Source organism: Macrotis lagotis, chromosome X (genome assembly GCF_037893015.1).
Source record: "Macrotis lagotis isolate mMagLag1 chromosome X, bilby.v1.9.chrom.fasta, whole genome shotgun sequence".
In the NCBI taxonomy this organism is placed as follows: Eukaryota; Metazoa; Chordata; class Mammalia; order Peramelemorphia; family Peramelidae; genus Macrotis; species Macrotis lagotis.
The window spans coordinates 244400275-244427390 of record NC_133666.1 but is presented as its reverse complement, the minus strand read 5'-3'; the positions used below and the strand labels follow the sequence as shown (position 1 = coordinate 244427390).

General features: G+C 34.9%; 1 protein-coding gene across 6 annotated transcripts in view; it reads left to right on the top strand.

Annotated features, from left to right (window-relative positions):
* The window catches only part of FAM169A (family with sequence similarity 169 member A), a 59701-nt gene that overhangs the window by 30377 nt on the left and 2208 nt on the right, over positions 1–27116 (top strand). For 3 of the 6 annotated variants that reach the window (XM_074204254.1, XM_074204252.1, XM_074204250.1), the window contains 11 exons: positions 1717–1851; positions 5467–5566; positions 6485–6570; positions 12633–12804; positions 14246–14425; positions 16475–16603; positions 17087–17193; positions 18170–18224; positions 18806–18956; positions 23189–23354; positions 25887–26090. In XM_074204254.1, the coding sequence (XP_074060355.1) occupies positions 1720–1851; positions 5467–5566; positions 6485–6570; positions 12633–12804; positions 14246–14425; positions 16475–16603; positions 17087–17193; positions 18170–18224; positions 18806–18956; positions 23189–23354; positions 25887–26090 (1482 nt within the window). In that variant the 5' untranslated portion in view covers positions 1717–1719. The remainder of the gene's footprint in view (positions 1–1716; positions 1852–5466; positions 5567–6484; positions 6571–12632; positions 12805–14245; positions 14426–16474; positions 16604–17086; positions 17194–18169; positions 18225–18805; positions 18957–23188; positions 23355–25886; positions 26091–27116) is intronic. The other 3 variants (XM_074204253.1, XM_074204251.1, XM_074204255.1) reach the window with 2 other exon arrangements.

Genomic DNA, 27116 nt, shown 5'->3' with positions numbered 1-27116 from the left:
TTACCTTTAATGGAGGGAAATAACAGATAAATCAATAGAAAATATGTACAAATGAAACACTATTGATTCTTTTTTTTTTTTTAAGATTTTTTTGCAAGGCAAATGGGGTTAAGTGGCTTGCCCAATGCCACACAGCTAGGTAATTATTAACTGTCTGAGGCTGGATTTGAACTCAGGTACTCCTGACTTCAGGGCCAGTGCTCTATCCACTGAGCCACCCAGCCACCCCCACTTCACCACCTAGCTGCCCCAACACTATTGATTCTTTAATGATGATAATAATAACTAGCATTTATATACCATCTTAAGGTTTGCAAAGCACAAATGTAATGTTTATCTTCACAACTCTGGGAAGTAGTGTTGTTGTCATCATCCCCATTTTACTGGTGTGGATACTGAAGTGGTGGATTAAGTGACTTGGCCTCAGGGTGACACAACAATTAAGTGTCTGCAGTTGGGCTTGAATTCCCATCTAATTTGTAGTTCAGCACTGTATCCATTTTGCCACCTTGAGGGAAGCTAGGGATTTTAAAATGTAGAAATAGAGAGTGCATTCCTGGAGGGGGGGATAGATGGAATGTCTTAAGAGGAATTATAGCCAGTAGTAGATCAATTTAGTTGAAAGGAATGAATGGTTGCCAGAGGGGGAAGTATTGTGCCCTTGGTTTGAGAAAAACTGGGAAGGTTTTGTTGTTGTTTTTTAATTTTTTTCCAACTACATATAAAAGATAGTTTCCAACAATCATTTTTTTGTAAGGTTTTGAGTTCTTCTTTCTCCTTCCCTCCCTCCTGTGACAGAGAGCAATCCAATATGGGTTACACATGTTTAACAATGTTTTATTTCCATATTATGTGAAAGAAGAATCAAAACAAAAAGGGAAAAAGAAAAACATGAGATGAGGAAAAAAATCTTAAAACTTTAAACAAATTTTAAAAATTGAAAATAGTAAGCTTTGGTCTATATTCAGACTATAATTCCTTCTCTGGATATGGATAGTAATTCCCATCACAAGTCCTTTAGAATTGTCTTTGATTATTGTACTGCTGATATGAGCAAGTCCATCAAAGTTGATTTACACAGTGTTAATGTATATGATGTTCTTCTGGTTCTGCTCAGTTCATGCAAGTCTAGCTTAGGAAATTGGGAGTCACTGATGTTACTTTTTTCTCTCTGGGACAACTATGAATTCATTCTCTTCATTTCCTTGGAATTCTTGAAATTGCTGCTTTTTCTGAGTGTCCAGCTCCATCTTCTAATGATAATCTAGCTTTAGAGGTTCATTGTTTCCAATCTTCCCATCCTTCTCTGAGTCTTTTCTTGTAGAAATTAAATTTACAAATTAATATCTAAGTAGCTCTCCTGGATCTTAACTCTCTGGCTGGTACTGGTAAGCACTTAACAAATGATTGGTTGATTAAATTGCATGAGGTCCTCAGGCTCAGTAGCCCAAGTTTGCAGCACTCCTCATTGATTTTATGTTTAGAATTGTATCTTATTTTTATTATTCTTTCTGTTTTCACATGTTTCAACATAATTTCTCTCCCCAGTTCCTTAACCAGTGAGATATCCCTTGCTACAAAGAAACTCATTGATTTTCTAAAAGTTACAGCAAAAATGTGCTACCCTGTTTCTTCTTGCTTTTAAAGAAATTCTGTCATTTATAGTTGATAATTTGTTTTTACAGTTTTTTAATCCTTGCTATTTTTCTTTTTAAGAAGATGGCATTTCCTGTGGACATATTGGATACCTGTAGTCATGAAGAATTAGAAAGTTCTGCAGAAGATTACTTGTTAGATCTCAGGGGTGGGGACCCAGAGAACCCAGAACATTTTCGGTTTCTTGATCATCTGGTAAGGTATTCTAGTCATGATTTTTGTTTAGTAATGAATGAATTTAGAAGTGTAACTAATAAGAACCCCCCCCCCCCCAAGGTATTGGATTGTTTAATTTACAATTTTAAAATGCCAACTGTAAATCTTTGATACACTAAACAGAAGTTTTATTTAAGGTTTTAGGTATTTTTTGAGTTTAAAGTTGATGGTTTTTAAAAGAAAATAGACCAAATTTTTGAATTTTGAATTTTAAATTCCACATTTTTTTAAAAAAGAGCTTACCTCATTAGAAAAACAGCACAGAGTGATACTTAGTATGTGGCTATGTATGACAAAGGCTGCAATAGACAAAGTGCAGACCCTGGAATTAGGAAGACTCATCTTCGATGAGCAGAACCAGAAAAACATTCTACACCCTCACAGCAACATGGGGGTGATGATCAATCTTGATGGACTTGCTCATTCCATCAGTGCAACAATCTGGGACAATTTGGGGCTATCTTCGATGGAGAATGCCATCTGTATCCAGAAAAAGAATTGTGGAGTTTGAACAAAGACCAAAGACTTACCTTCAAATTAGAAAAAAAAAAATCTGATATCTTATTGTCTGATCTTGCTATCTCTTATACTTTATTTTTCTTCCTTAAGAATATGATTTCTCTCATCACATTCAATTTGGATCAATGTATACCATAGAAACAATGTAAAAGACTGGCAAATTGCCTTCTGTGGGGTGGGGGGGGGAAGCGAGAGTAGGGGGAAAATTGTAAAACTCAAAATAAATGAAATCTTTAAAAGAAAAAAAAAGACTCATCTTCCTGAGTTCAAATCTATCCACATACTAGCTATGTGACCATGGTCAAGTCACTTAACTTTGTTTTGTCCGTTTTTTCATCTGTCAAATGAACTAGAGAAAGAAACATCAAACTATTCTATTGTCTTGCCAAGAAAATCCCAGATAGGGTCACATCAGACACAAGACTGAAAAAATGACTGAACTGAAAAGTATTAGGCATAACACTGATAAAATGGGGGCAAATATTGATGGAGGGAATAAAAACTAAGAACCAAAAATTGGGAGACTAGTGTTTTAATGTCAAATCTCCTACCATCTGTGTAAATCTGGGCAAATTGTTTAACCTCTCTAGCCTGAGCACCAGACTGGACAATCTCTAAAGCCCCTGATAGCCTGAAGCATACTGGGAAATAAAATAATGCACACATTCATACTTTAAAATTTTTTTTTTAGGTTTTTGCAAGGCAAATGGGGTTAAGTGGCTTGCCCAAGGCCACACAGCTAGGTAATTATTAAGTGTCTGAGACTGGATTTGAACCCAGGTACTCCTGACTCCAGGGCCGGTGCTTTATCCACTGCACCACCTAGCCAACCCTATACTTTTAAATTTGATGTGTTTTATTAACACATATTTCCCCTGTCACTTAAATCTAGACAATCAGCAAAATAATAAATCAAGCCTTTTATTTGTAATTTTCTGATTTCCAAAAATGTAACAGATCTGGGAGCCAGTTAGAGTTGACTCTTGTGATTCTGTGAAAATATGACATGAGGACAGGGCCATCAACAAGCTTGTGCTTCCAGAGCAGAGTTACTGGAAAGGTGCTATAGCCTATGGAGGTGTGGTAAATGCCAAACAAAGATAGTTGAAGAAATGGGGGTATTTCAATCTAGAAGGCAATGATGAATGAGAATGAATGGAAAAAACATTTATTGACCACTATCTGCCAACTGCAATCTTAAGTACTGAATATTCAAATAGAAAAAATTAAATAATATGGACCTTCAAGAAAGTGCTATTCTAAAAGAGGGAAACAGTACATGTTAAAGGAATGGTGGTCAGGGAAGTTAAGATGTATTTTTTGCTGTGTGAGTGAAATGATTATTAGTAACTAATGATTTGGGGAGATTCAAAGGTCCCCCTTTTTCTGTTTTCAAGACTACAGTCTCTCCAGATTGAGTTAACCTCTGTCTAATCCAGCCCAACCTCTAGTCTTAGGTGGATTCCATTCAAGCTTGGTGAAGGCAGGCCTTTTGTCTAAATTGTCAAGGTTGAGGGTAGTCTGGGTATACAGATAATCTCCTAGGGTGACTTGGCTGTCACTTTGAGCCCTCCTCTCTCATTATTTGTTAGCCAGTCAGTGTTGATTCCTACCTGGGAAACACTTTCTCAAAGGATATATAAATTGTGAGTTGGATTCTCCCCCATATCCCCAATCTTTAAGAGACAGCCAAATGACCACCCTTTTTCTTATTAATAAAAATGATTAAATTATACAGAAACTATGTTTTTCTCTTTAACCACCATGTTGTGATGAAGCACTTTATATATCTGAGCTCATTTGATCCTTATTTAGTGTCTTCTGAAGTAGTCAGGATAAGTATTTTGAAATACATTACCCTGGATGTGGCAGAGCTTGGACTTGTACCAGGCCTTTTAACATCTAGTCCTGTGCTCTTTCCATAAATTAAGAGTAGACTCAGTGGGGACATCAGATGTGTCTCCCCCTTCACCCTTAGATAATAAATTGACATTTATTAGCATCCATTGAGAGAAAGAGAAGAGTGTGAGAATTTGTGTGAGGAAGAAAGGAAAGTGAGAGTGTGTGTTTTGGGGGTGGGGAGGGAAGTAATTTGGAGATGTTACTCCCAAAAGGATTCCAGTAGGAAAAACATTGTTGAGCCCTTACTGAAGAGAGACCCTGTGGACCAAGGGCATGTTCTAAAGTCTTCCCATATTTGAAGTGTTGACTCATAGAGAAAGCTTGTTGCTTGACTCTCTAGAGTAAAAAGGGGTATGAGTTTTTGAAGAGATTTTAGTCGTGGTATATAAAAACATCCTGATGAATCAGACTTACCAAAGTTAGGATGTGGAGTTCCTTGTCACAGGAGTAGAGGTTTGATGATTGTCCTTCAGGAATATTCTGGAGGGGAAAGAATCCTTGATGACCTCTAAGGGTGTGCTTTAGTGATTTGAATCCTTTGGTAAAATTTTCTGTGAATGGGAGAATTCATATTTGGATAAAGGAAAGTGATACTGGAAAAAGTTTATTTAACAACATTAGTGTTTTTTTTAATCCTTCCTGACTTCCCTTACTCATTTCTTTGTAGGATATAGTTAGTGACAAACTATGATTGTTTGTGAAATGCTTTGCTTCTTATAAACTTTTCTCTCTAATTTTTCACATTTCCAAAGATCTTGTATGATTGGTATGAATGTGAGAAAAAGTTTATTTTATTAAAATTGGATAGATAGCCTCTTTGTAAATTGCATTTTATATAGTGTTTTAAAGTTTACAAAACACTTAATCAAGGTAAAATGATTTGATCCTACCAGTGAGGCATGTGCTATTATAATTCCCATTTTACAGATAAGGAAATTGAGGCAGATAGTGATCAAATGACTTGCCCATGATGACCCAGTTAGTGTCTGGGGAAGGATTTGAATTCAGACCCCCAAGGTTTTGTTTTTGCTCTATCCACTATGCTATTTAGCTGTCTGATCATAAATAAAAATCTTCACAGATATAGAAAACACAGCTAAAATTGTTATTCTATGCTTGGTTTTGTTGCATTTTCCCCTTATCTCCTCATAATAAAGTTTTTATTACTTTCAGATTCCGATCAGCCTGTCAACTGTTGGTTTCATCCCTCTTTATGGTGGTGATCAGACTCACAAAGTTCTTGCTCTTTTTGCACCAGAAGATGCACTTACAGGTATATTTCTTGGTTTTTTAAAAATTTTTTAAAATAAAGGATTTTTTAGCAACATTTAAAATTAGTTACATATACATTTATAACAGTATTTCTTTCTTTTTTTATTTTATTTTTAGGTTTTTTGCAAGGCATATGGGGTTAAGTGGCTTGCCCAAGGCCACACAGCTAGGTAATTATTATTAAGTGTCTGAGACCGGATTTGAGCTCAGGTACTCCTGACTCCAGGGCCGGTGCTTTATCCACTGCGCCACCTAGCCACCCCTGCAGTATTTATTTCTAAATGAATGATGTTTACCTTAGAATGAACACTTAAAATTAGCAAAACCTCAAATTAGATTTCATTTTGTTTATTTTATTATTGTCTATTATGCAAGTCTTATGGCAATGCATTAAAAACTATATCAGCGGGACGCCTAGCTGTGTGGCCTTGGGCAAGCCTCTTAACCTCATTGCCTAGCAAAAACCTAAAAAAAATAACTGTATCAGCAAGGATTCAGTGAATAGTCACTATATATACATAGTTAATGTTTGTAAACACTAGAAATGTACATTAGATATATGTATCATGTAATTCTAATTATATTTAGAAAACCCTCAATTGCCTCCTATTCCTTTTTTGCTTACTTTCTTATCCATTGTCTTAGGGTATGAAATTGCTTTGCTAACTGTGCAGAACTGGCCAAGATGGCTTCATTTTTATCAAATGTTAGAATGTGCCAGCCAATTTGAAGATATTGACTAAACTTCCAAAGAAAATATTTACAGAACTGTAATTTTTGGTTTGATTTTGGGTTTCTATACCGATCTTATAGATAAAGCATTAAAAGGCCTACTACTAAATAATAACAAAGTACAATAAATAGCAACTTGGATTTAATTATTAAGCATATTCTTCCTTTCTTTTTGCTGTTTCTGAAGCTGTAGCACTATATCTTGCTGATCAATGGTGGGCTGTTGAAGATATTGTGAAAACATCAATTTCTACTAGAGAAGGGCTTCTGCAGGTAACAGGATTTCAAAATTTTCTAGTTATGTTGCTTTATTAGGACCTTTCCCTCTAGTACAGTATTTTGGTGTTTTAATTATATTCAGTTGCATTTATCTGCTATGCCTAGCTCAATCAGAATAGAATCTTGGGAAATCTTGTCATACAAAGAATTAAAGATTGCCTCTTAGAAACTTAAACATTGTGCCTGATTTTGCCTTCTGGATCCAAGCCAAACATTTCCATTGCTTCTTTGTGATTGCCTGACTGATATCTGAAAATAATGATCATATTTTCATCCCATTCACCACTTTCCCTCTTCCCCACCAAAGGCATGATATTGAGGCCTTTCACTCTCTTGGTTTTCCCTTTGGTTGCTCAGTAGTTTATTAAATTTTCATTCTATGTGACATTCCATTTCCTGCCTTCTTTCCTTTATTTTTTAAAAGAACAAATTTATTTGCAATTAACTGTCATTTATTTTCCTTTCTGTTCTCCCTATTATGAAGCAAAAGAAAAGGAAAAAAAATACCTCAATACAAATTTTCCTAGGGAAGCAAAGCAGATCCTTACTGTTAGCTTGTAGTATTGGCAGCTAGGTGATAGAGTACCAGGCCTGGAATCAAGAGGACTCATCTGCCTGATTTCAAATATGGCCTTCTTTGTAGTCAAGTCACTTAACCCTGTTTGCCTCAGTTTCTTCATTTGTGACATAAACTGGAGAAGGAACTAATGAAACACTTCTGTCTCTGTCAGGAAAATCCCAAATGACATCATGAAGAGTGACATAATTGAAAATATCTGAACAATAAAAACTCAAAAACAAGTAGATTCCAACCATAGCTATGTACAAAAAATGTCTATGTCATACTTTTTAAAATTTTTTTGGAGTTACTTGGGGTTAAGTGACTTGTCCAGGGCAATACAATTAATAGTTGTCCAAGGTCAAATTTGAACTTGGGTCCTCCTAATTGCAGGGATCTAAATACTGTACCACCTTGTTACCACAATGTGTATCTCATCCTATATCTTTACTATGTAACCTGTTAGGAAATGGTTAGGATCCTATGTCTTCAGTAATCTCCAATTATGGTTAAATCCTCAAAGTCATTTTTTTTTTTAGGTTTTTGCAAGGCAAACAGGGTTAAGTGGCTTGCCCAAGGCCACACAGCTAGGTAATTATTAAGTGTCTGAGACTGGATTTGAACCCAGGTACTCCTGACTCCAGGGCCAGTGCTTTATCCACTATGCAACCTGTTAGGAAATGGTTAGGATCCTATGTCTTCAGTAATCTCCAATTATGGTTAAATCCTTCAAAGTCATTTTTTTTTTTAGGTTTTTGCAAGGCAAACAGGGTTAAGTGGCTTGCCCAAGGCCACACAGCTAGGTAATTATTAAGTGTCTGAGACTGGATTTGAACCCAGGTACTCCTGACTCCAGGGCCAGTGCTTTATCCACTATACTACCTAGCTGCCCCTTTCAAAGTCATTTTTGAATGATGTTAGTATTGTATACATTTTTCTGCTTCTGTTCACTTCATTTTTGCAAATCTGCTCAGCATCCCCTGCAACCATCTGTTTTGTTGCTTATTAGGGTGCATTAATGTTCTATTACATCATTATATACCACAAGTTGTTTTGCTATTCCCTTGAGCATTCCCTTAGTCCCACTTTACCCCCCAAATCATTATCCCCTCCCCCTCCAATTTTTTTTTTTTGCTACTAAAGAAAGACATTTTTGTCTATATGAGTATTTCTTCTTTGGTCTCTTTGGAGTATAGATCTAGTAATCATATTATTGAGACAAAAGATATATACAATTTAATGACTTTGGGGGCATAGTTTCACATTTTTTTCTAGAAGGGTTAAATCAATTCATAACTCTTACAAGAGTGCATTAATGTACCTGTATTCCCTCACAGCCTCAAGTGGAACCTTAGGGGTTATAATTTGCATTTTTCTAATTATTTTGTGCATTTTTTTCCATGTGGTTTGCTAGCTTGGATTTCTCTATTAGAAAACTTCATATCTTTACTATTGTGCCTTTGTATACATGGTTCTCTCATGTAGAACAAAGCAATCACATTTTATAGCAATTAAGAAACAAAAGTCACTTCATTGAAACTGTAAAGCAAAAGTACAGTTTTCTTTAGACTTTGAGAATGACTAAACAGAGATAGAGCAGGGTTGCTATCTCAACACATCCCTCTGTAGATGTCATGCCAAAATTGATTCATTTAATCTGTATACATATTATATGTATAAACTCCAAATAAGGTAAAAGCTTCTGGAGGGCCAGAACTGTTTTGAATTTTGTCCTTGTATCCCAGTGCCTAGCAGCACAGTGGAGTGCTTAAGCACATCTCTGCTTAATAAATTTTGCATGTTTGATAAGCATGGCATCTTTGTTGATAAAAATGTTAATTAACAAAGTAGGTGGCACAGTGGATAAGCCTGGAGTTGAGAGGACCTGAGTTCAAATGTGACTCAGATAATTATTAGCTGTGTGACCTTTAGTAAATCATTTAACCGTTTGCCTCTGCTTTCTCATCTGTAAAATGAGGATAATAATACTTTCCTCCCAAGATTGCGAGGTTCAAATGAAATAATAACTGTAAAGAGTGCTTACTTAGTACAGTCCCTAGCACATAGTGAGCACTTTATAAGTTCTGGCTATCATCATCATCATCATCATCATCATCATCATCATCATCATCATCATTATTACTACTACTACTACTACTACTACTACTACTACTACTACTACTACTACTACTACTACTACTACCTGTATGTTAAACAAAAATTTGATTGGTATAGGATAGCCTATATTACCTTATGATTCCTCTTTTTCTAAATATTCTTCAACTGTCTCTAATGTGTTATATAGCACATCAAATTGAAGCTTTCTGGCCTCTAGCTATGCACGTTAATTCTTTTTCACTTATTTATTTATTTGTTTGTTTGTTTCTCTGGAACTTATTTTCTTTTTGTATGCTTTTTACTAGGCAATGGAGTTAAATGACTTGCCTAAGGTCACATAGCTAGGTAATTATTAAGTGTCTCTGGTCAAATTTGAACTCAGGTTCTATCCACTGCACCACCTAGCCACCCCTTATGCACATTAATTCTTGACAGCTTTTTAAAAATTAGGATGGCATTTTCCTTTCTCTAGTGCTATGGCATCTTCTATTCTCCAGGATCTGTTAAAAGTTACAGATAGTATTTCAATCAAACACACCTTCCATATCTTTAGTATTCTGGGTATGGTAATTAGATCTGAACAGTGACATGTACTCTAATTGTATTCTTATCTTGGCTTTCAAATTAAGCCTGGTATATTAGAGTTCTGGTCCTAGAATTGAAATCTGAGACCATTAGCATGGGACATTGTCAGAATGTCTCTAGATGAAAAAGGTATTCTCTCTAAATGGTGAGGCTCCGCAGATATGTGTCTATATACATATATGTGTGTACACACACACACACACACACACACACACACACACATGCTATATAACATTGTGTTGATATCATTGTGACACAAGTATGCTAAGTCTTTTTCAGTGATATTCTTGATTACTCAAGAGAACAGCTTAACAGTCCACAGAATAAAAATCAAAATAATAGCAAAAAATGCACCTTGTTCCCAGACTAGTTGATTGAGTTAGGACATTAGCTTCTGTGCCTGGGACAGGCATTACAAATAGACCCAGAATTGAAAAGGAGAAGAGATCAAATTGTTTTGTAGTTGAAAAGTACACACACAACCACCAGTGTTTTTCCAATAATGTCTTTTTTTTTAATCTATGAATCTTATAACAAAGTCCGAGAAGGATCAAATCTGTGGATGTCCCAGAGGTCAGCTGTGTTGGTGTCTAAGTAGGCCCTTTCTACTATTTAGCTCCAATTTCTTTTGACTTTCTTTTTTATCAAGTTATATTTTTTAAACCTCCTATTTCCTGCAGATTCCCTTCTGCTACTTCAGATTCATTTTCTTATTTTAAAAACTCTTTTTCTTTCCATTATCTTTAGAAAATTGTCTTTATCTCTGATAGCATGGAGTCATAGTTGTCCTCAAAGCTACTTTAGCTTCTCTTTGTTTAGTTTTTCTTTTTTTTTAAGCTTATTGCATTGAGACATTTTACAGAGAGGAATTGTCAATTGCCCTTAGATCTGTTAACCTATCCCTGTTTCTTTTATTTCCATAAAAGGTACCTACTCCTCTCCCTTCTCTCTGTTAGCTAATACACACAGTCTCAGGAGGAAGGAAACATTTTAATGAAAGACTGGTCTTGATGGGAAATGGGTTGGAGTCATCTAGTACAGAAGGGAGGCAGTTTAGGGTGGATCAAAGCTTTCTGTAGTTGTAGTAATCCTTAGTTAGGTGACTGAATAATTTAATCTTTCACAGTTTTAAGAGAAACATAGCTCCTGGGTACAGATAGATAGATAGCTACAATCACAGAACCACAACCAGGAATGGTAGGAGTATAGAGTGAAATGGAGACACTGTTTGTCTCTTCTCTGAGTTGGGAAGTCTTGTTAAGGACTTATTATGTACTGTGGATGTAAGTAAAAAGAAGGAAAGAATCCCTAATTATAAAACACTTAAGTTCTGATGGGGAGAGGTATTTTAAGTGTTAATTTGTTAGGAAAGTCTACTTTATTCATTTAACTCTCAGTATTTCTAAAGAAATCTTGTCTTCTGTAGAAACTTGAGCTAAATCATTTGGACATAGCCATTTGTCATGTCTGTAGAAAATGATAGTGATATATGGAGCAAAACTAAGTTTTAGTTTCTACATCATCTCGACATAAATCAGATGTTTGTTACTTGGTATGTGTTGACAAGTAATAGTATAGGTTCTACTTGTTCAAAAAATAGGGGCGCAGCTAGGTGACTTAGGGGATAGAGCACTGTCCTGGGGCCAGGAGGACCTGAGTTCAAATCCAACTTCAGACACTTAATAATTATCTAGCCGTGTGACCTTGGGCAAGTCACTTAACCTCCATTGCCTTGAAAAAAAAAGTATGCTCCTTCACCTACTGAATTTCCTACTTTTGGAACCACTTCTTTGAATTAAATATTAAAAGTTATAGTAAGGGTCTCATAAGGCAACTGTGATGTAGTTCACAGTAGTATTTATGCCAACATGAATTAATTTGTATTGTTATGATTTTGAAAGACATCGGAAATCCATGCCTTCATGGGGTGGCACACAAAATTTTTTTTTTAGATTTTTTTTCAAGGCAATGGGGTTAAGTGGCTTGCCCAAGGCCACACGGCTAGGTAGTTATTAAGTGTCTGAGGTCAGATTTGAACCCAGGTACTCCTGAGTCCAAGGCCGGTGCTCTATTCACTGTGCCACCTAGCCGCCCCTAAAATTTTTCTTTTAATGTGGGACTTAAAATAGTGGTGGAAAAGATTTGTGATCATCAAGGACAGTTAATATAGGCACCTCCAGACAGACAATGAAAGAGCTGAAGATCTTGGCTACTAATGTGGAAGGTGGGCATCCTGCTAACAAGCTATTCTTTTGGGGATTAAGTCTCTAAATATGACTGATACTTATGTCTTTTTAAGTAGGTAGTATTTAGAATGGATAGTTGGATAATGTTTTTGTAATTTAGCAAAATATAATAAGCATTAAAAAAGTTAGTTTTCTTTTGAAATATAGGATAATCATTTTCCAATAAGTCTTCCCAACAACATCCTTTGGAATTTAACTCGTCTTTATAACAAAGAAAGAGTAAACAATTGACATAGTGACCATAACTGATTCTTTTGTCTTATTCATTGTGGGCTCTTACTTAATCTATTAGAATTGATAGAATTTGGGGCCGCTAGGTGGAGCAGTGGATAAAGCACCAGCCTTGGAGTCAGGAGTACCTGGGTTCAAATCTGACCTCAGACACTTAATAACTACCTATCCGTGTGGCCTTGGGCAAGCCACTTAACCCCATTGCCTTGGAAAAAAAAATTGATAGAATTTCCCAGGAGCAAATTTCCCAGGAGCAAGGTGAGTAGCAGTACTCTCAATTTTAACTGTTAGAATTGGTGTTTGATTCTTCCATTTAGGTGAGCACTCTTGGGGAGAGAGTGGTGCTGTATGTTTTGAATCGAATTATTTATAGAAAACGGGAAATGGAAAGAAATGAGGTCCCTTTCCTATGCCATAGCAGTACGGACTATGCTAAAATTTTGTGGAGGAGAGGTGAAGCCATTGGATTTTATTCAGTTAAACCTACAGGTGAGTATGTTAAAGTAATTTGTTATGCCTACCAAAGCACCTTGTTATTAATACACATATTTAATTCTTATTAAATTATTCACTTGGATTTTAAGTGAAGTTTACTTGCTGAGGGTATATTGTTTGGGTTTTTTCCTTTTAACTAATTCACAAAACTAAGAATAAAGAATTTTTATGTCATAGCAAGTTTTTAAAACGTTTGCTATTTTATGCTCATTTATTGTTCATTTTCTGAATTTCAATTAGAAATGATATCAACAGTACTTAGGTAGAATTTAACATCTTATTAACTGGAAACTTTTTCCAACACAGTATTCCCATTAGTAAAACTTGTAAGCCATATATATGTGTGTGTGTGTGTGTGTGTGTGTGTGTGTGTATAATATATGTAAAATATTTGCTTCATTTTGACACAAAAGCAAAATGAGGTAAATGAAGGAATTTATAAAAGATTATTTATGTATGACTGGGAAGGTAAATATTTTCTTTACTTGTGTTTTTGTTCTAACAGTTTTATACCATAGCAGAATATACTTTAAATAATTTATTATTTCAAAATGTCTTGATTTGGGGGGGGTAAATTTAGACAAATACTTTTTGTTATATTGCTGTTGAGCCATTCCCATGGGTTTGGCTACACCAAACTTGAAAAAAAAAGTCCAATGCTCTATATTGGGTTCAGGTTTCTCCCCTTTCTGTTCATTTAATTAGAATAAAAAAGCATGTCTTTCTAGTTAATCATGAGAATTATTTTTTCTTCATAGTTTCTTTTAAAAATTTTTTTATTTATTTAAGGCTGCAGGGTTAAATGACTTGCCCAAGGTCACCCAGCCAAGCAATTAAGTATCTGAGGTCATATTTGAACTCAGGTCTTCCTGGCTCCAGGGCTGGTGCTCTATCCACTGCACTGCCTAGCCCCCCCCCCCCATAATTTCTTTAGTCATTGCCCCTCCCCCAAAAGATTAGTAGTAGAACTCCAGTCTCCATTTTTGCTGTCCATCAGTTTCTGGCTCCTATTGTATCAGAAACCCTTTTATGAGCTTCTCATTGTTACCATTCCTGCCTTTTTTCTTTTTCTATCCTCTTCCCTACATTTTTCCATTATAACTCTTGTTCTATGAGCTTTGGATATTGTCTCCCAATTCACTTTGTATAGAACTATGTCTGTGGTTGAGAATAACTACTTTGTAACCATCCTCCCCTCATGTACCCTAAACAGCTCCTTAATTCTGGCAGAATAATAACTATTTAGTAAAAGTTCCAAATAACATTTGAACAACAATTGATTGCTTTGCTTAGTTTTCTTATTCCTTGGAATTAAATTTAAAAAACCCCTTTGTCTTGATTGTACTCAATAAAGTTATATGAAAATATATTTCTTTTTAACTTTAAACTGGTAAAAAAAATTGTGATAAATTGGTTTCCATTCTCATAATTGCAGGAAGCATGTGTACCTCCTATCTTACTCAGAGTTATCAGCTTCCAGTGCTTGACACTATGTTTTTAAGAAAGAAATTTCATGGAAAAGATTTGGGGCTACTGATGCTGGAAGACTTTGTTGATTCCTTTACAGAAGAAAAACTTGGTTTACGCTTTCCGCTATCTTCTTTTATGCATACAGGTAATTGAATTAAAAAAAATTTTTTTTACTGTGTTCAAGAAGTTTTTAATGCACTAAAAGCATCTCTTAATCTCAGTTTTAACAATTTAGAATTTAAATTTCTCCCCAATAATATATTATGATATACTAGGTTCTTTGAAAAATCAGAGCTTTTTTAAACGTATTTCCCTACATATCATCATATTTTAATAGAGCCTTTTTAGGGTCCACTGGAATTTATAAAGCAAGATCTATAAAAATAAGACCTTGTCTCCTTGTCTACTTTAATATTAGAAATGTACTCTCACTGAAAACATTTTTTATCCTAAGGCAGTCCATCTGTTTGCTATTAGAAAGGACCCAGACATTTCTTGACAGGCAGTAGAGGGATCAGGTGTGGAATGTCCATCCCAAACTCTGTTGACTATTGAGATAGCATCTGTAGCTTGGTGGTGGTGGTGGGGAAGCAATGGGTTCTTTAAACTTGTTCCAATACTGATTCAACTCATCCCTTCACCAGTGTCTGATTGAGAGAGAATTCTGTTCCCCCTCTCACTTTCCATTTGCAAATTGTTGAGTATCACATTTTTCTACCATCCTCCCTTCCCTGCTCCATCCCCATGGCAGCAAACAATCTGGTAAAATATATTTCCATTTTAGTCATATTGTCAAAGGAATTAGAACTAAGGGGGAAAGAAAAACCAAAGAATTTTAAAAAATGAACATAGTATGCTTTTATCTGCATTCAGACTTCCATAGTGGGTTTTTTTTCTGGATGTGTATGTCATTTTCCATAGTAGGTCTCTTAGGGTGGTCTTTGAACACTGAACTATTGAGAGGAGCTTCATCCATCATAGTTAGTTGATCCATTTCACAATATTACCATTAATATTTATGGTGTTTTTCTGGTCTGGCTTATCAAAAAGAAATTAGAACTCAAAATTTTTAAAAGCACAATATCATCCATCTGAATCATAGACCATCATTTGTTCTGCCATTCCCCAATTTAGGGCAGCCCCCCAAAAGGGCTACTATAAACATTTTAGATTAGATTAGATAGATTCATTTTACCAGTTTTTTTTTGGTTGGATCAGTTTACAACTCTACCAACCATGCATTAGTGTCCAATTTTTCCATCTCCTCCCTAACATTTGTCATTTTTCTTTTCTGTCATCTGATAGGTATGAGAGATAGTACCTCAGTTTTTAAAATGTGCATTTCTCTAATCAGTAGTACTTTAGAGTACTTTTCCATATGATTATAGATAGCTCTTCTTTCTCATCTGAAAACTACCTTTTCATATTCTTTGACCATTTATCAATTAGGCAATGTTGACTTGCATTCTTATGAATTTGACTTAGTTCTCTATATCTAAGAAATGAGACCTTTATCAAATAAGTTGCTATAAAGACTTTTTCCCCAGTTTACTGATTTCCTTCTAATTTGACTGTGTATTAGTCATGTTGTCAAATAGAAATTAGAATTGAAAGGAAAGAAAAAAGCCATGGAAAGGAAGGAAGAACATTCATTTTAAAAAGTATACATTGAGACTCCATGATTCTTTCTCTGGATGTGGATGGCATTGCCCAAGTAGGTCTTTTCAGGCTTGTCCTTGATTTAAAGTCCAATTGCTCATGATTTCTTATAGAACAATAATACTCCATAAGATTCAGATAACATAACTTGTTAACATATTCTTTGTCTAAATCTGTACCCATTTTGACCGTATCATTATATAATGGAGATATAAATTGGAACAAAAAATAGAATGGGATAGGTGGGGAAATTATTCAATTAGCTCTAGGATTGAAGACTATGATTGGGAACCTAGCTAAGCACAGAGAACAATATAATTGGTTAGAGGTTGGAAATGAGGGGCTAACAACAACCCATTCCTTCCCTCCTATAACTAAGAAGTGTTCATTATTTGAATTTACCTGCAAGCTTTAAAGATAGTGGACCAGATTTCTTTGGATAGCAAGGACATCCTTGAAGTATAGAGTCATGGTATAAAATATTAGTGTCAGAATTTTTTTTTTAAAAATCCAACAAAAACTATGTGTTTTGTAGCTTGCAAACAATATTTTGAGAAATACCCAGGGGATCATGATCTTCTTTGGGAGGTTGAAGGAACCGGACAGTGGCATCAGAGAATACCCATCACCAGTGCATTACAGAGAGAGGTATTTAGACGTACAGGTAAGAAGTTTTACAAGTTGATCACGATCCCACTGTAGTTTAGAAAGCAAATATCCACTGGTATTGTACAGTGGGTACAACTGCAAATACTATAAAGGTATTCTAAAATTTCACTATTCTTAACTTTAGGCTATTTAATCATCTTTGATTCCTAGGACCTGATCATCTAATCAACTTTCTACTCAATATGCTAATTAGGAATTGATAAAGGAGATAGGTTGTTGAACATAAAACAAGCAATGCAGCAGTGGCTTAGGATTTAAGATCACAGTCTCTGCGGAATTTATAAATTCATCAACACCATACCTACTTAAAAATCCTTGTGGGAATCTTTTAGAGTTTGAAGAGAAAGATTCCTAAGGATTGTGTATTTATTATAACTAATGTTATATGTAACATTATAAAGGTGGTAATGGTAATGTAATAATGAAGTATGTAAAATAGACTTGTTTTTCTGTTTTTAAAAAATTCTTCTAAGCACAGAGGCTTCTCAGAATGAAGTGAGAAAACTTACATATGAGAACTATGACTCTACACCTTCTCCTACTCATAAAATAGGATGTGGAGAAAACCAGCCTAATGAAATGCAGGTAACTCTAGGAGCACACATTTGTTTCTAAAAGTAAGATTTTCTTATTCTAAAAGAAATAGAATGGAATTGATAAATAGAAACATTCTTCTTTGCTTTAAGAAAGGGTGAATATAGGTAAATCTGAATTGACATACCATATGAAATAAGAGGGATTAATTGGCATTTGGAATGGGGGTCTTTGGATTATTTCTACTTCCTTTTCATAAAACGTCTTGAAAGCTAAGACTTAGAAAAATTGTAGGATGCATTTTTGTTTTGATATGAGTTGGGCTTGATGACCTTTGAGAAAGATCCCCTTTAACTAAATGAGATTCTATAAATTTGTTATAGTCTTCTTATTTGCCACTTGTAAGAAATGTTAAATTTTTGGTTTAGATCACTTAGACAATTTTTTTTATCAGTCTGTTCTCTGAAATGCTCTATAACCAAAATTACAGGTTACAGTTTTTTTTAATATTATATGAGCCCATTAGGCACTTATACATACTATGACTTTGACATTAAATTATGTGGCATTTGGCCATATAGTCATAAAACTGAGTCTAAACATCATGTGTTAGTTTGGAAGCTCATCTGGAAACACAGCTTAAATTTTCATACTAAATTTTTGACTTGGCTTTCCTAGTCATATTGTGCTTAATTTGAAAGAAAGAAAATAGTTTCTTGTAGCTTTTTGAAGTCTACTAGCAATCCAACTCAATAATCAACTTCTTGGAAGTAGACTTGTGGGCACACATATGTGAGTATGATATAGGGAGAAAAGGACTTGCAGAACTTGATTAAATGACTTGATAAATTGTATATTAAAAATACAATATTATAACAATTTAAATTATATATGTTTTAGAACAATCCAATTTGATGTGTAATCATACTAAATCATAAGGGTAAGATAATCTTGTAGAGAAGCTCATGTTCCTCAAAGAAGGAAAATCTCAATAAACTTTGAAATTTAATCTGTCACTCTGTTTTAGATTGATCCTTTAAGAGGAAAAGCTATCTCAGATACCAGTGCAAGTACATCTGAAGGTGAGAAACATTACTAGTCAATCAGTTGCCAAATGTTTGAGACCTTCCTGTGTTCTTAGCATTTCTTCATCTCTCTTAGACCCTGAAGTTTTTTCATTTTGTCTCTACCATTGAACTAGCAAATGTGAATTTGAGTCATTCATTTAATGTTCCTAATCCTGTGCTTCCTCTTTTTTTGTAAAATAGATAATACTTAAACTTGTCCTACTCATCCCTTGACTTTGGAGATAACACAAAAGCATTATTGGGTTATCAACTTGTTGGTTAATTTTTCTTTTCTTAAAAAAATTACTGTTTGCTACCATGGGATGACTCTGTGAGGAGGAGAAATGGGTTATAAGAAACAAAAAAACAGCAGTAAAATCTGGGATTTTAAAAACTGGAAATCATGAAGCACTGTCCTTGCAAAGTAGACTATTATTGTTATTAGATAATTGTCTGTTATTTTGAATAACTAAATGAGTAAGGAACATGAGAAATGTGGAGTCTATATATGAATAAGATCTAATTGCTCTATTTGAATACATGATCGAACTGCATAATCCTAAATATCTACTTTACAATAGGCTATTGTCTTTTAGGAATTGATAAAACACCTATTAATACTCAAACAAGAAGCACTTATTTGAAGCGACCAAAGATTGGAAAGAGGTTTCATGATTCAGAAATGAAACCTCTTCAAGATGTGGATGATAACACTCCACAGACTTCATCTGTGACTCCAATAAACAGGTAAAGGACCAACCATACTTTCATTATATATTATAATTTGGAGCAGAATAGGTAGGTGGTCTCATGAAGACCTGAATTCAAGTCCTACCTCTGACATATGCTCACTGAGTAACTTTGAGGATGTCACTTCATCTCTCAAGTGTCCAGAGGTTTCATGATTCAGAAATGAAACCTCTTCAAGATGTGGATGATAACACTCCGCAGACTTCATCTGTGACTCCAATAAACAGGTAAAGGACCAACCATACTTTCATTATATATTATAATTTGGAGCAGAATAGGTAGGTGGTCTCATGAAGACCTGAATTCAAGTCCTACCTCTGACATATGCTCACTGAGTAACTTTGAGGATGTCACTTCATCTCTTAAGTGTCCAGGGCTCTCTAAGACATCAACTTGTAGTGAAGATGCTGATTAGCCTTGATAAGGAGAATTCTTCACTAGAACTCCCTTCAATAAAGTATTTACAGGTTTAAAAATATTCTCTTAAATACTGCTGCTTAGTCAAAAAACATTTTATTAAGATCCTATTATATATTGAGTCACTGTACTAAACACTGAAGGATACAATAAGAGTTAAAAACAGTCTCTGCCCTCAGAAATCTCACCATCTAATGGGGGAATACTAGATGAAATAGTATGTAAGACTCAAACCTACATTGTATCCAAATACAATACAGCTGGTCCTCAAAAGCATTATAAACCATTGGTTTTGATTCACATTTTTCTTAGAAGTAGTCTATTTGGTACACTTAGACTACTACCAAGAGAAATACAAATCAAAGTTAATCTAAAGTTTTACTTAGGGTTAGGGTCATCATAGATGGCAAAAAAGACAAGAATGGTAGATTCACTAAGGAAGAAACTCTAAAATCACAGGTAGAGCTATGTATAGGTCCCATCATCCTAGGAAACACTTCAGAATTAGGTGAAGAAAGTCTCTTAAATGTTCATCCCACAGTTTCCAAATGTGTTTATATGTCCAAAGAAGTCAATAAATGAAAAGAAAGTTTCATATATCAAAATATTTATAGTAGCATTTGTGTGATAATAAAGAATTGAAAACAAAGTGTCTATCAATTGAAAACCTGTTTAAACAAGTTAGAATTCACAAATATAATAGAATATTATGGAGTTTTAAGAAATGAACATGTTGAGTATGGAGAAGCTTAATATGAATTGATATAAAGTGAAGTTAGCAAAACCAGGAAAACTAAAAATTGCTACAACATAAAGAATAAAATCTAAAGCATTTCAATTGAATGCTACAAAATTATAAGGATCAAGATATAGTTTGGTGGCACAGTGGTTCTGAGTACCAGCTCTTAAGTCAGGAGAATTTGAGTTTAAATGTGATCTCAGACACTTAACCAGCTATATGATCCTGGATAAGTCACTTTAACCCTTGATTGCCTCTGAAAGGAAAAAAAAATTACTAAGTTTAATCCAAAGCTTAAGATCTTTACATCCCTCCTCATTCTCTAACCAGAGAGCCATCTATCTTAAGAAAGATGTAAGAAGGAACAGAAAAATAGGATTTCAACAAAATGAACAACATTACCAAATCTACATGTCTGCAGTTAAGTTTTACACACATACACACACACACACACACACACACACACACACACACAGAGAGAGAGAGAGAGAGAGAGAGAGAGAGAGAGAGAGAGAGAGAGAGAGAGTCTGTCCCTTTATAGAACATAAACTAAAATTTTCTCATTTCTTCTTTGGGGACTAACCTTGGTCATTATAAATTCATAGAATTCATTTTGAGTTTGTTTTGTTGTTTCAGTTTATGCTGTTGTTTATAAATTGGTTTCCTAGTTTTCTATTCCAACTTTACATCAGTTCATGTGATATTCTTTCATGCTTCTGAGTGCTTTTTCATTAATTCTAACTGCACAATAATATCCTGTTACATTGATGGACCACAATTTGTTACTCCTTAATCCATGAACTATCTTGCTCTCATTTCTTTGCTACCACAAAAGTGTTTCTGATAACATATATACTTTGACATAAAACTGGCTATTTTAAAAAAACATTCTTCCATTTTATCTTCTAACTCTTGCTTATGGACCTTTTTTTTTAACTTCAGTGAATCACTCTAGTAGAAGTCTTTAAATTCTCAAGATACTTTGATATACTTATGATACCATTCAGATTAAAAAAATTCCTGTACTTTATTAGGATAGCAGTCAGTAATTTTTGTTTGAATAAGAATATTAAGGAAACTTAAGCATTTAAGAATATGTACACATGTGAGCATAGATAGATGAATGTGTGTATCTATGCACATACATATTGTATATATGTGTAATATAAACTAAGTTTTAACACGTGTGTGTGTGTGTGTGTGTGTGTATGTGGATAAAAGTTATATCATTGAACTTTGCAGTGCTGATTCAACAGTGTTGATGCCTATCTAAGAAACCAGGAAAGCCATAGTTCCAGAATACTTTGTCCTGATCTATTCTGTAGTATTTTGACCTTTTGAGCATCATACTTTAGGAATAGTCATTAACATAATAGAACAGGTCAAAAACCAGAAAATCAAACAAGGACTTATTCTCTCAGGCAGACAGTTTAATTGCATTTATCATATATTTTGTGAAGAACCTCAGATTTACAGGTTAAGAACACTATATAACCAACCCACACATATTGCTATGTAGAAAGAGGAGATATGGCAATACTCCATGTTTCTCAGAATGAGTGGGTAGATCAGCAGTGGTCAAAACTATTAACAAAAGGCTATGCATGCTTGCTTGCTATTTATGGCAATTCCCCTTCCCCACCCCATTCAACTAGGTTCTGTTTCTTCCAGGAAAGTTCACAATTGAGGACAGACAGTGCCTGCCAGGCAGCTTATGTATTCCAAGAATTTTTTTTATTAAGTAGTAAAGATTACTGAGCACTAACCAAGGATAGGATGGTTCTTGATTGAATTGTGCTTTGAAATCAAGCCAGCTCAAGGATCAGTTGAGCAAACCTGGAATTTTTGCTTGGAGGGGAAGGAGAACATAATAAAGACATAACATCATCTAATATCTGAGGTATTATTTGTCAGTGGGAAGGTTGGGGTGCTGCTTTAATGATAGATTTTATTTTTATAATAGTAATTTCCTGATGTGTGCACACATCCCCATCTCCCACAACATGTAACTTCCACACACATTGAGCCTTTTGTTTTTTGGGGGGAGTGGGGTACAGAACCTTTTCTTTTAACATAGAAAATCCATTTAAGCACAAAGCCTGGCAGTATTACAACATTCTGCATCCATTTGGGGCAGCTAGGTGGCACAGTGGATAGAGCACTAGCCCTGGAGTCAAGAGTACCTGAGTTCAAATGCAGCCTCAGACACTTAATAATTACCTAGCTGTGTGACCTTGGGCAAGTCACTTAACCCAATGCCTTGCCAAAAACCACCATTCTGAATCCATAATATTCCTTCCTCCTCCCTCTCCTTTGCTTCTTTCAGAACTAAGAAAGTATATTTTGCCATTTCTTTGAAGGATTTAGATATTATTCATTACAGTCCCTTATAATATTCTGTATTGTTTCATTTTTGTTATTTTAGTCATAGGACATAGTACTTTGCTTTTAATTCATTCAGCAACAATTCCATTAGAGTATCCCCACATTTATTGTTTGTTATAGTAAATATTCCAATACACTCATACTATTTTACTCTTAAGTGATCTTTCTAATGACAGACTTCTGCTTGGTTGAAAAGGGTCAAAACTAGAACCAATATGTAGACATTATGGGATTGAAATTTTGTTTGGTTCAGATAAAAGAAAACATGGAATTTTTTAAGATGGAATGAGTTGTTATGGTTGTTTGTAATAAGTCCCCTATTGCTTGAAATTAAAAGGTAGCAATAGGGGCGGCTAGGTGGCGTAGTGGATAAAGCACTGGCCCTGGAGTCAGGAGTACCTGGGTTCAAATCCAGTCTCAGACACTTAATAATCACCTAGTTGTGTGGCCTTGGGCAAGCCACTTAACTCCATTTGCCTTACAAAAACCTAAAAAAAAAAATGTAGCAATAGAATGGTAACTCTTTGTAAGAAATGCTAAACTTCTAGTTTCTCCCCTCCTACAATTGACAGAATAATCTTTCCAACTTTTGTAGAAGGCATTCTATCCATTCATGAGGAGGTGGAACTACTTGAATTTTCAGACCATATCTTAAAGACTCATTATTCTGTAACCCTTTCTTTCCCAGACTAGAATCTACTACATACACATCTGAGAGCTCAGAAGACTTAATTGAAGATGAACCTGAAGAGAGTGTGGTTGATTTTGAGCCGGAAAAAAAAGATAAACAACAACACATCCTAGAAACACAAGGGTTGAACAAATCGGTCCTGGAGAAGAAAGATAATGAAGAGGTATGAGATAACAACAAAAAAGTCAAAATTATTTTGGTCCTCTTAATAAGATATATGTTTGCCATTATTTATTCATATACTAAAATTATATATCCATATGGTGTTATAATATAGATATATAATTCTCATATATCACATAGTAATACTAATAGAACTTAATAAAGGAGTGGAAATAGAAATTCCTTCATTTAGAGCAAAAATAAAAACCCCACAAGACCTTATCCAAAAATTTGCATAAAATCAAAAAATAAATTGGAGAAAGGTTAATTATAAAACTTGTAAGCACATATGTCATAGATTTGACTCATGAGATCTCCAATTGCATTTAAATCTAAATTAGTTTACAAAATAAAATATATTTCAATATATCTCATAAAATTTGAAATATCCATCAGATCAATGTACAAGTATATGTGTGTGCACATATTCATGTCAAATGACAGTGATATTGTAAATGGAAGTCCTTTCTCCAGAGAAGGTGTTGTCATGTTTTAGGCTCAATAATCAAATCAACTCAATTGGCCAATATAGAGGAAAAATAATTTTGAGATCTGACTCAAGTAAATTTTCTCATTCTTATCATTGCTTAAATTAAGGTTTCTTTTGAACCTTTTTTTTCTCTTTTTTTTAGGGTTTTTTTTTTTGGCAAGGCAATGGGGTTAAGTGGCTTACCCAAGGCCACACAGCTAGGTGATTATTAAGTGTCTGAGGCTGGATTTGAACTCAAGTACTCTTGACTCCAGGGCCGGTGCTCTATCCACTGTGCCACCTAGCTGCCCCTCTTTTGAACTTCAGTATCATGTGATCATAAATGTTAGAGTTTTGTGATTTTTCTAGTTAGTTAATTTAGCAGAGAGCCCATTTTTAAGGTGCTTTTAAAAATCATGCATTTTTATGTAAACAACTTTTCTGTGAAATACATATTCTAGTCATGAAATACTTTTAGACTTCATTGATATCCTATTCTTGGTAGAGGGAATAAGACCTAATTAAGGGATAAATTACTAACATGACTGCCCTTCATTACCCTCATCTTTACTTGTCATCCTCTACATTTTCTCATTGTCTCTTCCTTCTTACTTTCCTTATCTAATTTGCCCTTGCATCTGGCAGGCTTAAAAGGAGGGGTCCATCAGTCTTATCACTAACACTTCCACCTGTATTCCTTAGACAATGGGTATGGGGGAATGTTTCAGTCTTTCCCCTGTACCAGTCTCTTTCTTCAACAACTTTCTCTTCCTCTCCACCATATGCTCAAGGTTTCATTATTTTGGGGAAAGCACTTAATGTTGTCTTTTTTTTTTCCTATTATCCAATTTCTCCTTGTGTTCGTTATCAGATTGCTAAAACAAGTAGTCTGTAGTTTCCGTCTTTCACTTTCCCTCATTCTTTTCCTCCTTAAAATCCTTCTTCCACTCTCACTACTTGCTAAACCTTGTGATCTCTAGTCTTTAATTTTCAAGTGTGGACCACTCAATTATTTGACTACCTGGCACAATATACTCTTATGGGTTTTTTCCCTCTCTGTGTACACTTCTGTTTTTTTTTTTTTGTCACCCTTTTTACTATTCTTTAACTATGGATGTTTGCTAAGGTACAAACCCCTTTGGTTTGTAAAAATGCCTTTCTTTTGACCTCATCTCAGCTCTATGTAGATAGATAACTTTCAAATCTCTGTCTCCAGTCCTGATCCATATTCTCATTCCGAACTGTAGGGCAATAGACTTAGAGATGGAAAGACCTTAGAGATCCTCTTGATCAGAAACCCTTCATTTTTCAAATAAGTCAAATGCAGCCTTAGAAGATTAAATGAGTGGAAGTGCTGGGTCCTGAACTTTATTATACCCCATAATTTTGAATTGGCATTACTCCCACTTCACCCTTCACTGCCTCATGGACATTTTATGTCCTGAGTAAAATTTTCATTTCTGCCTAGGAGTCTTCAGATGCCTCATTTCTTAACCTCATTTCCTCCTTTTCATCATTTGCTAAATCTTGGCTTTTACTTTTTTAAATGTCATTTGTTTCTACTCCTAATGCCATTTTGTTTTAGGAACTTCTCACTTGACAATTGTTTTGCTATACTATCCTAACTAGCTTTCTAAACTGAAAACAATTACTCCATCACCATTAAGATAAGGCTAAATTTACCCTGAATTTTTTTTTTTTTTTTTTGCTAGGCAAATGGGGTTAAGTGGCTTGCCCAAGGCCACACAGCTAGGTAATTATTGTCTGAGGCCGGATTTGAACTCAGGTACTACTGACTCCAGGGCTAGTGCTCTGTCCACTGCGCCACCTAGCCTCCCCAACCCTGAATATTTTTGAAGCCTATTCTGGAGCCAAATCCAGATGTTTAGGAGGCCTTAATTAATCTCATTTTGAAAATGGGTAACCTCATAAGAACATTAGTAATATTAGATGTAACAGGAACAGTTCATTTTAAACTGAATTACCTGGATGGTTCTTCATATTTTTAGGAAAGTAGTCTGTAATTGTATATGCTTTCACTTAAAAAAATTAATAATGCCACAGGAATCTGAATTAGAACCCCTGAATGGTGAGGTAATGGAAGATACCATAAAGACCTCACTAAAACCTGAAGAGGACACTGCTCATTATGCTTTGGATGGAAATTCAAAATGGCCATCTGGTTATTCCATTGAAGAATCTGGAATTCTTCTTGTTCCACCTATGGTTGAAACTACAAAGACTCCTGATGATGCTGCACCAGATAAGGTAGGGGAAACACCTAACTTTCCCTTTGTAATGAGGAAATGAGATCATAATTATTATGTGGTTCTGATGCTATTGTTGTTGATTCAAAATTTGTATTAAATTTTAAAGCATCAGTTGGAAGGTTTTTTGACATTTCCAGAACCCACAGAGAATAATGATGATTCTTTTTCAGTTACAGTCCTTATCATTTCTTTTTCCCCAATGTCTCTTATATCTTTTCCCTTCTTCTGGGGATCTGTCATCCTCAGAGTTCAGACCCTATCACCTCTTGCTTGGGCTACTATAGTAGCCTTTAATCAATCTCTCTACTTCTAGTTTCTCCCCTCCATAATTAGTCCTTCCTACAGTTGACAGAATAATCTTTCTAAGAAATGGAGCTGACAATGTCACCATCCTAATCAGAATCCCTCAGAAGCTCTTAATTTATTTTAATTTAGCAAGATATAATCTGACTCCCTCTTGCCCACTTCTCTTCTTTCTTTTTTTGGTGAGTTCTATTAATTGGCTTCAATTCAGTAGGCCCTTAGAAGGCACCTACTATGTGTATAAAGATGAAATGTTCTTTAGGAGCCTACAAATTCTACTGATCCTTGAGTATCCTTTTTGTCTAGTTCGTATAAGAATGAAATAGACAATCAAATTTCAGCCTTGGTTTTGCAAAAAGCTAAAAAATAGACACTTGCCACATTCAGTACAACTCACTTAACTCATATTTGTACCTAATCCTAGTGCATTCCTTTTTTATGGACTTCCTGCATTAGTTCTAAACAAATTCTTGATGGAAGAATTCCTTCACCAGGGACTTTTTTTCTGTCTTTTGGTTTTATCCTGGCTGATATAGTAACAAGCAAATCCAAAGATGATCATTACTGACTGGAACTTTATTTCTTAATAACAACTGAATTCCATACAGTACAGGGTGATCCCAAAGTCTTAGTACTGTTTTGATCTAAGCATAAAATTAAGCTTAAAAAGCTAAATGACACTGAAATAACCCTCTATATCATTTCATTTATCCTCATAACA